At 43.9% G+C, this 12,610-nt stretch overlaps 1 protein-coding gene across 2 annotated transcripts in view; it reads right to left on the reverse strand.

Moving 5' to 3' along the window:
• The window catches only part of LOC128442550 (metabotropic glutamate receptor 7), a 60,567-nt gene that overhangs the window by 10,035 nt on the left and 37,922 nt on the right, over positions 1-12,610 (reverse strand). For both annotated transcript variants that reach the window (XM_053425051.1, XM_053425052.1), the window contains exons 7-8: positions 6,484-6,623; positions 1,750-2,685 (exon numbers count right to left, since the gene is read on the reverse strand). In XM_053425051.1, the coding sequence (XP_053281026.1) occupies positions 1,750-2,685; positions 6,484-6,623 (1,076 nt within the window). The remainder of the gene's footprint in view (positions 1-1,749; positions 2,686-6,483; positions 6,624-12,610) is intronic.

The following is a 12,610-nucleotide window of genomic DNA, read 5'->3' on the forward strand; positions in this document are numbered from 1 at the left end:
GGGGGGGGGGGATGCTCTGTGATCTTTTGCTACCATTTCCACACCGTTTCCCTCAACATGAGTTTGAATGAGCAAACCAGAGGGAGGGAGGCACAGGTGTGGAAAATAAGGGCATTTAATGGTGCTGAGTTAAAAGAAACGCACAACTTCCACTGCAGCAGAATGTAACAAAACAACATGAGGCCGCACGCGCCGCTTTTCTCTTTTATTATAATTGGAAACTGGCATCACATCATCTCAGTGTCTTTTGATATTGGACAACCTGCAGTGAGAGAGATTACTCCAATCTGTGTGGGTGTTGAGCCACATCTGCACATAAAAACCCAATAGGGCAAAGAGCGTTAAATGAGGATATAGTCTAAACTATCACATTTAGCTTCCAGTAGTTTATTCATGTGCGAGGCTGCAAACAAAAACATACAACATCAATGCTATTTGTCACCTAATGACACGACTCTCCTATAAATGTGTGTTTTGTGCCATTACTTTACTGAAGTATTCATGACGGAGTTTTGTTCCCCAGTAAATACGGTTGTAGCAGGAACAGATGTGAGGAATGTGTGCTGAGAGCCTCAGCATAAACAAGCGGAGATGATGGATAACCTGGCCTCACTTCACCTTAACCACACTGCAGCTTTTGCACAAGGATGTTATGAAGACATGCAAAGGCACTTCGCACCAGCAGTGGCTGGGGAGTGGGGAGAAATGCACCCGCAAAGGCCATTACAGCAGGAAAATGCGGTGTGAGCTGGAGGTGAGCGCGAGTGCAGGAGCCGGCGTGAAGAAAGAGTTAACTGCATAAAGGGGAAACATAAACACATTACTGCTTGCTCGTCACCCGGAGTAACATAATGAACTCCTAATCGCTGCTGAGGGTGTAATTCATCTGTGAAATCAGCAGGCAAACCCGAGATGAGGAAAATCAGTTTCTGATCCATCTCAGGCAGCGAGCGGGCAGGAGGGATATTGAACGCTGTGCCTCTCAAAAGGTTAGGAGTAACACTTTCCTGTCAGCATCGATGTCCCGTCAGTGGAAAACTCCCCCCGCCGCTCCGTCTGCTACACTCGGCCATGCAGCACGCGCAACTTATGAGTCCGGCAGATGAATGCATCTGTATTCTGCCCAGCGCTGGTGAGATAAGCAATGACTAGCAGAGAAGGTCAAAGTGCCGTATTCTCAATCAACTCCAGGAGCACCCAATGTCAAACGCTTTGTTGAGTGGAGCGCAGCTGTCAGGAGATGGAATGTGTTGAATCAAACTTCTATTTACAACCCCTCCCCCCCCGTTCCTCCCTGGCTTCCTCCTCCTTCATCTCCTCACCCTCCTCTTCATCCACCTCCTCAACCCGCTTCTCCCCCCTCTACAGAATAAGGCTTGATGCTATATGATGAGCTTCACGCCTGAGAGCTAAGATAATGGCATCTGGATCTCCGGGCACCCCCCACCGTTTTTACTGTAGATACCCATTTTTGTCCGAGATTTCCCAGTGTGTGTTTCCTTGCATCACGTGAATAGGAATTCAAAAAGAAATTGAACCAATAAGTGCACATGCGTGTGTGTGTTTGTGTGCCCTCTTTATGTTCTGATTGTGTTTCCATTTCAGTCTGCATGTGTTTGGACAAGATAAAAAACAGGGCTGAAGGAATGAAAGGGAAATTTGTGAGAGGAGGGAGAGACAGACAAAGAGAAGGGTGGTGACGGGGGGGGGGGGGGGGGGGAGAGAAAGCGAAGAGGGAAAATGACTCACCTTCTCTGCCGACTGGGCTGTGCCAAAGAAAATTGGGATGAAGGCCAGCCACACTATACAAGTGGTGTACATGGTGAAGCCGATGGGCTTGGCTTCATTGAAGTCTTCCGGTACGTCCCGTGTCTTGATGGCGTAGATGGTGCAGGTCACCATCAGCAAGATGCTGTAGCCCAGTGAACAAATGATCTGAAGGTCTGTGATGTCACACTTCAGCACGCCGCGGGCCAGCTTGGGGTTAATGGTTTTCTGCTCATCGTAATCGACGATGGTGTTCGGCGGGTCCACGGCAAACCACACCAGCACGCCCAGCAGCTGCACACAGATCAGACTGGAAGTGATGGCAATCTGGGAGGTGGGACTGATGAAGCGCGGGGCCGTCACCGTCTGCTTGCCCTGCTCGAAGATGCGGTAGATGCGGTTGGTCTTGGTGAGCAGCGCGGCGTAGCTGATGCACATGCCCAGGCCCAGGAAGATCCTCCTGAAGGCGCACACGGCCACGTCGGGCTTGGCGATCATGAGGAAGGTGATGATGTAACACAGGAAGATGCCCGTCAGCAGCACGTAGCTCAGCTCGCGGCCCGACGCCCGCACGATGGGAGTTTCATTGTAGCGCACGAATGTCGCCATGACAAAGATGGTGGCGATGATTCCAAGCATGGCCAGGAAGACGGGGATTATCGCCCACGGTGAGTGCCACTCCAGCTTGACGATGGGGATGGGCTGGCAGGCGGTTCTGTTGGGGTTGGGCCTCATGTTATAGGAACACAGTCTGCAGGAGGTCTCGTCGTACTGGTACTGGTAACCATCACAGAGCTCACAGTGCCAGCAGCACGGCATGCCCTTTACCCTCTTTTTCCTCTCTCCAGTCTTGCAGGGCAGGCTGCACACGGAGATGGGCACATCCTGCTCCCCATCTGGCCACTGAAGCTCCTCCAGCTGGGAGAGAGAGATGACACAGCACGAGAAGAGAAGTTAGGAACAGGCAGATCCACCAGAGTTACCAGTAGAGATAAGCAACCTTGTGGATCGGGAGAAATACTTTCACTGCTCCGACAAAGGCTGTTAACTGGCCACTAATTAATATTACTATTGCCTTCTTTGCAAAAACAAGGAGCAACGCAATCAAAAGAGCAAAAAGAATTCAAAGTAGTCAAAAAACGATTAACCTAATACAGTGCAACATCTCTCCTGCCAATTTCTTCGAGGGATTGCCTCTCCCTAATACTGGAAAGTAATTGAAATCCCCATGGCAACGCAGCTTACCTTTGTTCGTTGAAATAAAAATAAAGAAATGTGAAATGCAAAAGACATTATGTTTTAATACAGGAGCCAGTGAGGTATGAAATACGTGATGAGAAGGAGAGAGAATGGGATTTGGGATTGCAAAATGCCTCATTTGGATTTCGCAGAGCTGTTCCTATTTATGATCCTGCCATCAAACTAAAAAAGTGCAGCATACAGATGCACTGAAGAACGATCTGGATCCCCGAACCAAAAACACCCCGAGCTGTTTCATGATTTAAGCTCAAACTGTAGTTTTAATGTACAACTTGGCCCAAAAAAGCCGTGAAGAAATTGAATTTTTTAGAGCTTTTGCATATTCTGGAAGGGAGTTAGAAAAAGCTTTCATGAGGCTCGGAGCCGATCTTTTGATTTATTATGAACGTGTCCTGATCCATGACTCTTAAAGCACCAGGAGATTAAAGATGCATGGTTTAGGCAGTTTCGCACCAATATACAGTATCAGTGAATAAACCAGGGCAAATAAAATCATTAAAATATAGAAATCAGCTGAGTACTGGTAAACTTATTAAACCTATTTTGATGGTCCTCTAAAACTGCTGATATCAAACAATTAAAAGGTGCATTAATACCTGCATTAAAGTCACAACAGCGGGAATTCATGTTACATTACACCTCGATGTGAAGGGAATTCACGACTTAAATGAATAGTTCAACATTTTGAAGTAATATTCTCTTTCTTGCTGAGAGATCTATCATTTGAATCTGAGGCCACCGGCAGGAGACAGCGAGCTTAGCTTAACACAAAGACTGGAAACAAGAGGAGAGGTAAATCAAACACCTGATTAGCTGTGCTCAGGTCAGGTCTTCACCCCTGTACCTGCGTATTTTAGTTTGTTTGTCAGACAGATTGCACAAAAACAACGGCACAGATTTGCATGAAACTGCACGGGTGTGATATGGGTCAGGAAAGAGCTGAATATATGTTTTGGTGCAAATCCAGAACAGGGGGCTGACTTTAAAATTGCAGCATTTTTCGAAAACTTCCCCAGGGAATAATTCATAGAGGCTGACTGACCAAAAACAGGCATAGTGTGGGAATCAATATCAGTGAATGTCCCAAATCTGGTGCAGTTGTATTTAATTTAAACTTAGACTGTCCGACCCTAGTGGAAGTATGTGTGGACAAGATAGTTACCGACTGTTATCTCTCATGTGATCAGAGACAGAAACTGACTGCTGATTGCCTGGCAATGCTGTGATGACAGCGTGACTCCAGGAAGACTCCAAAAAATAGTCCTGCACAAAATCCCCTGCAGGACCACAACTCGTTATCAGAACAACATCGGTAGATATCACTTCACCGGGTACGAAATACCATCACGTATATAACACGAGTGCAGTGCAGGACAAAACTAGAATAGCCTTCTAAAAAATGTGACAGCTTCCTATAATTGCAGATACAAAAAGTGCAGGTATGCAGCAAACACACACACACACACACACGCACACACACACCCCTTCATGACAAATGCGTTGTTTCTGTGGTGTCTGTGTAGATTATCATCTGCCATTTATCTGGGGGCATGAAGGTGCCATTTGTTATTTGGACAATAAATGCTGCTCTCTGGAAAACCTCCCGATTACACACAGTGTGGAAACTGTAATGAGACCAAACGCTCTGTTTCCATGGAGACCAGAAGCAGGGTATTTTTGACACCTTGGACTCGTATAGGGTTGCCGTAGTTTCCATTTGGGTTTTTAGCCGGAGCTGATAATTTTACAGTTAATTTGAGCCTTGGCGAGCTGGGCTGGTCTAACACGGGGCTTTATGGACGGTGGCGGAGCACGTCAGGATGCTCGTTCCGGGGTAACCCTTTAAATTAGATTTCTCCTCATGTGTTAGTGAACAAGCTAATGTCTACTGCATCGGAATATAATTGTGTTGTAACAGCGTTTGGTTTGTAATCACACTTAAACAGAATGAAGCACTAAACTACAGCAGCAGACATTGTTCCACCTGCGCTATCAAATCCCTCCGACTGAACTTAATTCTTCTGATCCGGGGCACTATTATGCAAATGTTACCTCATCTGTATGTAAATGTCATGTTTTTTTTTTTTTATTATAATCTGAGTTCCATTGAAAAACATAAAACTTCCAGCTCAGGTGTCATTCTCTCATTGAATATGTGTAATTTTAAGTTAGCGCTGCCCCAACCACTAATATGGTAGTAAAAGTATTTTTTTAACAGGTGAATCAAAGATACTTAGGGATTCCGTGAAATGAAAAACGACTTATCCATTCTGTTACCCCATGGGTTCCACTCCTATCATTTGGAAATGTCAAAAAGTGAAATTACATTTTCACTTATTTTTATATTAAAACCCTTGGAGTACCTTGAGCCTTCCATATGATTTATCTTTCACTCTGGGGTGCACTTTAAATTTCAATTTTTGGATCATAGATTTTGAGTTTCCTCGCGTACAGTACAGGGAAACCCGCAGTAAAAGCTGCCGAGCACCAACCGTGACACCGGAGATGTGTATTTAGGCATCAGTTTCCAACCGCGTCCACATCTTCAGCTGCTCTCTGCTGCCAAAGACTGATCATATATGGACTGACACTTGGGTTAAAAACATGTTCTTTTTCTCTTCCTCCCACTCTCCTTCAGCGTCAGTCCTCCAACCTATGCAAGTGGGAGAAGCGTGATCTCCAGCAACCGAGTGAGAGCAAAGCCTCGCTGCTTTCTTTTCTTTCTTGCTTTCTTCTTTCTAATCTTAGGACCCTTAAATCAAATCCTGTCTGAGGTTGTTGTTCTGCCCCAACAATCCATACACAGGTAGAAGCAGATTAATAGCACACAACAAGCATTACACTATAATTACTGCCTTTTATCCTTCCTCACAATCCGAGTTTAAAATCTATTGTGGGTTTAATTGCGTGTTTTTCTCTTCTTTAAAGCAGCTGTTTGGACGCTAATAACCTCTGAAAAAAATGTGTTTCAAGTGCGACTATAAACACTTAATGAAATAAAGTCTAAAAGTAACTCTATGCATGAACATGGGATATGATTCATCCTTCGAATGCGTAAGCAGGCTGCACATCAACCAGACTTGTGTGTTTGAACATGTTAACTGCCGGAGGACAACACTACACCTGCTGGATTTGTGAAGAGTTGTCTGCTGGGTAAAGTGCAACACTTTGTTTTTCTTGCTAAATTGCACAAACAGATTAATTTTCTGCATCTAATATGCATCAATTAGAATGTAAGTAAGGCCTGTCTGCAGCTGAGTGCTCTCCGTATTTGAGATGCAAATAATATGCATGTCCTTGTCAGGTAAGAAATTTCAATTTTGGAAAACACATAAAGCCATCAAGTGGCTTCGAGTGAATATTTTGCATCACTGAGTGTGGATACCTTGTTTAGACACAAGCATACAAACACCATTTTACATGATTTGGGCTCCTGGTGTCAGAGAAGTGTCGTACCCTGAGCTGGAGCGTCTCCACCCACTGTCCTACCATCTTGTACTCCGGGGTGGAGGAGTTGGTCACCTGGAACTGGAACAGGTCATAGCGTCCTGGAGCATCGCCATTCTTATTAAACACAACAGAGGTGTCGGCGCTGCCTGTATGTAGCAGGAGAGAAGGACACGAAAGGACAGCAGAAGAGAGAGAGGTGTTAGACGCTGGTTTCACAGGGTGAGACACCTCCTGTTATATGAGGAAAAACATGACCTTTTGACCCCTTGCCTTTAGGTTGCGTGGCAGCCAACACGTGGACAACATGAAGGATCTCAGTGTGTGTGCGTCTGCTCCCCCACACATCGTGACCTACATGTCGAACCTTCATGATAATCTGGGGCAGGGAATCGGGCTCCCTACTGACCAACATAACGCTTCCCTCACCTGCTTCCTATGCATCACCGTGGCTGCACACCGGTGACAGGGGGATAATATTTTTCACATTCCAAACACGGTCGGACATGTGGACTCTCAGCTGCGCTCTGAAATCCGACATTGAACGCTGTTTACAATGAGCGCGCAGCTCCTTGGGTTAAGAGCAACGTGTTTCAGTCACGCAGTGGACAACAACAGGAGACGTGGCGAGGATAAGCAGGTCAGCCAGAGCATCATATGGTTCCCATCTGCTCTCAGCGTGGAGCAGCCTGTGTCAAGCAGAGCCCCGAAGATTTCACTAATTAGCTCGGAGAGGGCCGCAGACACCTGAAACACACGCATGAGGTAAGGAATAAAATAGTAATAGAGTTTTTTTTTTTTTTTTTATGTGTAGCTGTGGGAGCTCTCAATCCTCAGCTGTGCCTCCACTAACATGTGTGGATGTGTGCAGGTTAATTCAATCAAACAATCCTCTTGGCTGGGGAGTGAGTGCAAGGCGGCGTTTTAATGCAGATGTCACTCAACATGAGCTCTCCCTCGCAGCACTGGATGTTGAAAGGCATTAATGGGAACAATGGTTGTGCTGTATTTTATACATGAGTGCTGAATGGTGGATGAGGTCATTTCTACCGTCGCACAATGCTGCAAGAGAAAGAAGAAAAAAAAATGCTGCAAGTCTATTCACCTTGGCACCGAATACAGTAGTTCATCAGCCCGACTGGAGATACCATTTTTGAAATGGGACGGGGGGAGTCTGATAACACTTAGCATGGGAATTAAGTACTTTAATAGCTCTGGCTATAAAAAGTGGAGAGACAGGAGCAGCAGCATACGTCCAAAACACGTTTGGGAACGCGTTGACTTTTGTATCTAGAACAGAGCTCGTGGCTTTCGGATGGAAGGCCACTGAACCTTTTTCCTTATTTTTAAAAAGCCAGGAGGGAATTTCATCTCCTTCCATTTTTTTTTTTCCAAGGACGTTTGTCATTGAACATTGTACAAAAGTTTCAAGGCAAAGACTTGTGAAACAGGAAAAGCAGAACTAGTCAGGGAAAAAAACCTTCACAGGCCAGTGAGGCCAATTTAATAAAACGCCCAGTACAAGCAACCAAATTATTTTTTTCCCTGACTCTGTGACACTATTGTGCATTAAAGTCAGCTGATAAGACTTAAAGCAGCCATTTCCATGATGATGCGGAGCCACACATCCCTCACTATCTGCTGTTATGCAAAGTGGCAGCACACATATTCCACATTAACAATACAGAAATGGCACCGCTGGAGTCATTTGAACCATCTGTCTTTTCATTTAAAAGCCGGTGACTATTTCATTGAAAAACCATGTGTCAGCAGCACAGAGAACGAAGCTGGACCTGTGTTCCAAATGAATTCAACTGTTCGTATACAGCCTTCTTTATGTGTCTATTAATTAATTAGCCGTAGCAGTTATCCTTTCGAAGCCTCTGTGGAGCCCATGGTGAAAAAAACCTAATGAAAACCAAACTAAAGCTTGGTCGGGTGGCATTCACCTTCCTGTCACTCCTGCTTCCACCAAACACACGACCGACTTGTTGACACACCGCAAAAAGATGTTGACAAGGTATTGACTCATGGAGGCAATAACCGTGGCGGGTATACTATTCTTACTCCACGCCCCCAGCAAGGGAAAAATATAACGGGCTTACACAAATAACAAAAAACACACAGAGTTGCTCAGTTAAGTGACACGAGTGATTGGGCACTTGACGCTCTTCAGCTTTAGAGCAAATAATTAAGTGCTCTGTCTGTGTGTGTGCAGATAAAAAGGCATTCGAAATTCCTTCCTAGTTTCCGTTGGCTATTTTCGCGGGAACAAAAATTGCCTGTGTAGACACCTTCGTGAGGCCGCTGTCTAAGATGACAGATTTATGCATTTGCATGTGGCTCTGAACTAAGACCGAACAAAAGTGCACGGCTGCTGTGCTGAGCGGTGTGGGTGGACCGGGGATCCACTGCTGTGTTTCTCTCGCATCATTATTCTCCCCTCTTTTTCCTTTTTTTTCCTGCCTCTCACTCCTCAGCTCTGTGACTCCGGCACAGTGGGGGGATCAACAAAGGAGGCCTACACTCCTTCACTCTCAATCACACGTTAGCGGTGGCACGTACACAGGATAATGTGCGTGGTTCCAGTCGAAATGCAATAAAGGGCCAGCGAGGTATGAGCCTGACGGAGCTGCAGGAGAGCAACACTCACTCGCCGGTGAAAAACGGCCGAGAAAACACAATGGCAAGACAGCACAAGAGGTAGAGGAGATGCAGGAGGTGGAGATCTTATTGTTTGACTCAGGTGAAATGAGTCGCTTTTGTCAGAACCACAGTCGGCTAAATCATTTGCAGACGCTGAAAACCCACAGAGAAGTCAACAGAGGGCCGGAAGGTTATGAGATCGAACAGCGGCTCCCCGGTCCCATGCATGAATCTGCACCTAGTTAAGGTGTCCTTGGACTTTTTTAGCACGGCTCAAACGATTGAATATATTTTCTTCCTTTAGTTCCACCTTAAAACCGGTGGGCTTCTTGCCTTCTGGAACTCTGCACTGCTGCCATAGCGACCGCATTAGACAAAGGCGGGCATGTCTTTAGCTCTTAGCTCGCTGGGAAGTCGCCTTCACACATTTTTGTACATGGATAAAAATAAAGTGTAACTCTTAAAATGCCTTGACTGTACACAAAACAAAGGAATATGAGATGCAAGACACCATTAGAACCCAAACGTTTAATGGACAAGATCCTTAACATACTTATTATACTTTAATTATGCCAGAACATGTCGAGTGATATCTTATTCCTATATCTTATTCCTTTTTTTGACCACAAATCCCATTAACAATGTAATGAGGAATGATACCATCAGTATTGTTAGTGTGGCCGAGTGTACCTTGACAGTATATTTGATTCCTCTGTGCCACAGGCCTACAGTGTTATCCACAAACTATCTTAAAAAGCATCACTGCTCTGGATGTTCCTTTATTTCAGTAGTTCATTTTGATACACTTAATAAACAACTGAATGTCCTCAATGCACCATTTACTTCTGCTGTTATGACTCCTGTTAAAGTCACATTAGCTTGATTTAGGGCTTTTAAAAACCATCCATCCATCTCTACTGTTCCGTTTGTCTGAATGCAGAATCCAGCAGCATGGGTTCTTAAAAAACAGATAAAGAGCCCACATCACTCCAATTTTAATCTGTGTCCACTGTTTGCCTGTCAGTCACAGAATACATATTTTAATATTCTTATACTAGTTTTTGAATCACTGGAAGGCTTTCCCCCATCAGACCTGGCAGACATGCTTAAAAAATATGTGCCTGCGCGGTCCCTGATATCCTCCGACTAGAAAAAACCTTTTGATCGTTCCTGACGTCAAAACTAAAAGTCGTGGAGAGGCAGTCTTTGTAAATTACACCCCCAAAACTGTGCAACAGTCTCCCTGAAGGTCTTAGGGGCTCTACATCTACTGACAGTTTCAAAAGAAACCATAAGACAACTTTTATTTTTTAAATAACCTTCCCCTGACCTTTTTTTGTTGATTAAACCCAAAGGTTTCTTTGGGTTTAAACATCTCACTCAGCTGAATTTAAAAGGTTTTACCTGATGGCTGTTGCTAGTGTATCCCACGGCCAAGATTCAGAAACAAACGATTACATTCAAATCTACGGACAATCTAAGGTCTCCAAATAACATCACCCCAGTTTGCATGTCTTCAGATTAAGGGAGGAACTAATGGTTGCCATAGGAAAAGAAGAGCAGTGAGAAAGTTATTCAAGAAATGAATGCATATGTTGTTTTATTGGGATTTGAGCCTGGTCTTATATTTAATGCTTGTAGGAATTTCAAAGGCTGACTCCAGACCTTTGAATCCCTGCCAACATCTTTTGATGTTTTTTTCAAGTCGGTCTGTTGTTGTATGGCAGAAAAAACAAAGCAAAAATATTGGAAATCAGAGCTTTGTAGGTAGAATTATGAATGGAGATAAAGGGATTAGGCCCGCTAGAATAAAACTGTGATTCAAATATGGCAAGTGCGTAAATATCGAAGAGCAACACATGTTCCTCGGTTAAAAGAAAACACATAAATGCAAACAAAAAGCCCTGTGTTCAGAGATGACTGCAAGAAGCCAATATCCAATCTTTTATGAGAAAGACTGCTGCTCTGAGATCAGATCTAAGGAGAGATACCGCTTCTGCAGCGGTATTGTTAATGTCTATTTTTAGCTTTAACTGGTCAAGCACTGCTCGTGTTGTGTGATGTGACAACAAGCCACTACCTATACAGCCTGTAACGGCTGTTGAGGGGACCTGGCTGGCACCGATCGGTTTGGGCAAAACAAAAACATCTCCACCTGTCAAACAGAAATCAGTTAACATGAAACATCTCTGACTGAATAATGGAGTGAAACAAAATCCTAATTTAGTCTGATCATCAGAATAGAAAGGACATTTTTGAATCCCTGAGATGACCTGTAGGTTCAAGAGAAAACTAAAGACTTGATCTCTTCTGCCCCACATTTAGTTTAGTTTAATATTCTTCATGGTGGAATCTTTTTTAAAAGCCCGTCTGTGTTAATATTTTCTTCAGCCATTTATTTAACCTGGCAAACGAACCCAGATTTGTCTTCAGCCACGGGACCCTGCAGTTCAGATTATATACGTGAGAAATCATTTTGTACACATAATTAAGCTGAGAAAGAGACAATGAAAAGAAACGATAGAGCTGGATAGTAAGGGGTTCATTAGAACGATATGTCGAAACAAGTTTACATTTCCCACACGATCCATTAAATTACATCAGTGTTTTTTAAAGCCCGAAGTGAGCCGGGTCTACCTCTCCAAGTAGGACAGTTTCCTGAGAAGATTACACGGATTTCTGATTTTAAACAGCAGAATCTTATCTAGAACATTTTGTGAAGACACGATGCACTTCAGAGGAGGCTCTAATGATCACTGGCTGACATACATACCAGCATATTTGTAAAGACCAAAGTTTCTCTGGTTTTAAACCCCAGCTCCCATTTGGCTCTCGTCCTCCACTCCTGCATTCCGGAGTATTTGTCATTTATAGCTACTTGCCATTAATTGTTAAGTATCATCCACATCACTTTGTTCACAGGGCTGAATTATGTAGAGGTTCAAGTACTGGTAGACCCATAATATATCACATAGGCAGAAAATATAGATCAAGAAAACATTGTGGTGCTTTTAACTATAAATGAATCTAAATGCTAATGTAAATTGTAGTCAGCCCACAAGCGACTGCATATGATGCATATCACAGAGGAGGTGGTAAAGTAGGAATTCATTGCCCAATTTTTATAGTCCGGGATGACTCTGGCTTTTATGTCCTTTATTTAGTTTTTCTCAAAGATATGTTTTATCTTGACATTGGAGAGAGATATGAACACGCAGCACCTTTGAGCCAAAATGTTCTCAGACAACGTAGCAGTTAAAGAAAGTTTGGTATTTCAATTATTCTTATTTGCTCTCTTGCCAAGTCTGTCTGGTAAGTAGTTTGTTGAAGGGAGAAGACGATTAGCTTAGCTCGTCATGAAGACTGGAAACAGCAGGACAAGAGCTAGCCTGGCTCTCTCCAGAAAGTTAAAAAGCTGTTGCTCACTCGCACCTCTAAACCTAATTAACCGACACGTTGCATCTTGTCTGTTTAGTCTCTTGAAAAACTA

This window comes from Pleuronectes platessa, chromosome 6 (genome assembly GCF_947347685.1).
Source record: "Pleuronectes platessa chromosome 6, fPlePla1.1, whole genome shotgun sequence".
NCBI classification, from domain to species: Eukaryota; Metazoa; Chordata; class Actinopteri; order Pleuronectiformes; family Pleuronectidae; genus Pleuronectes; species Pleuronectes platessa.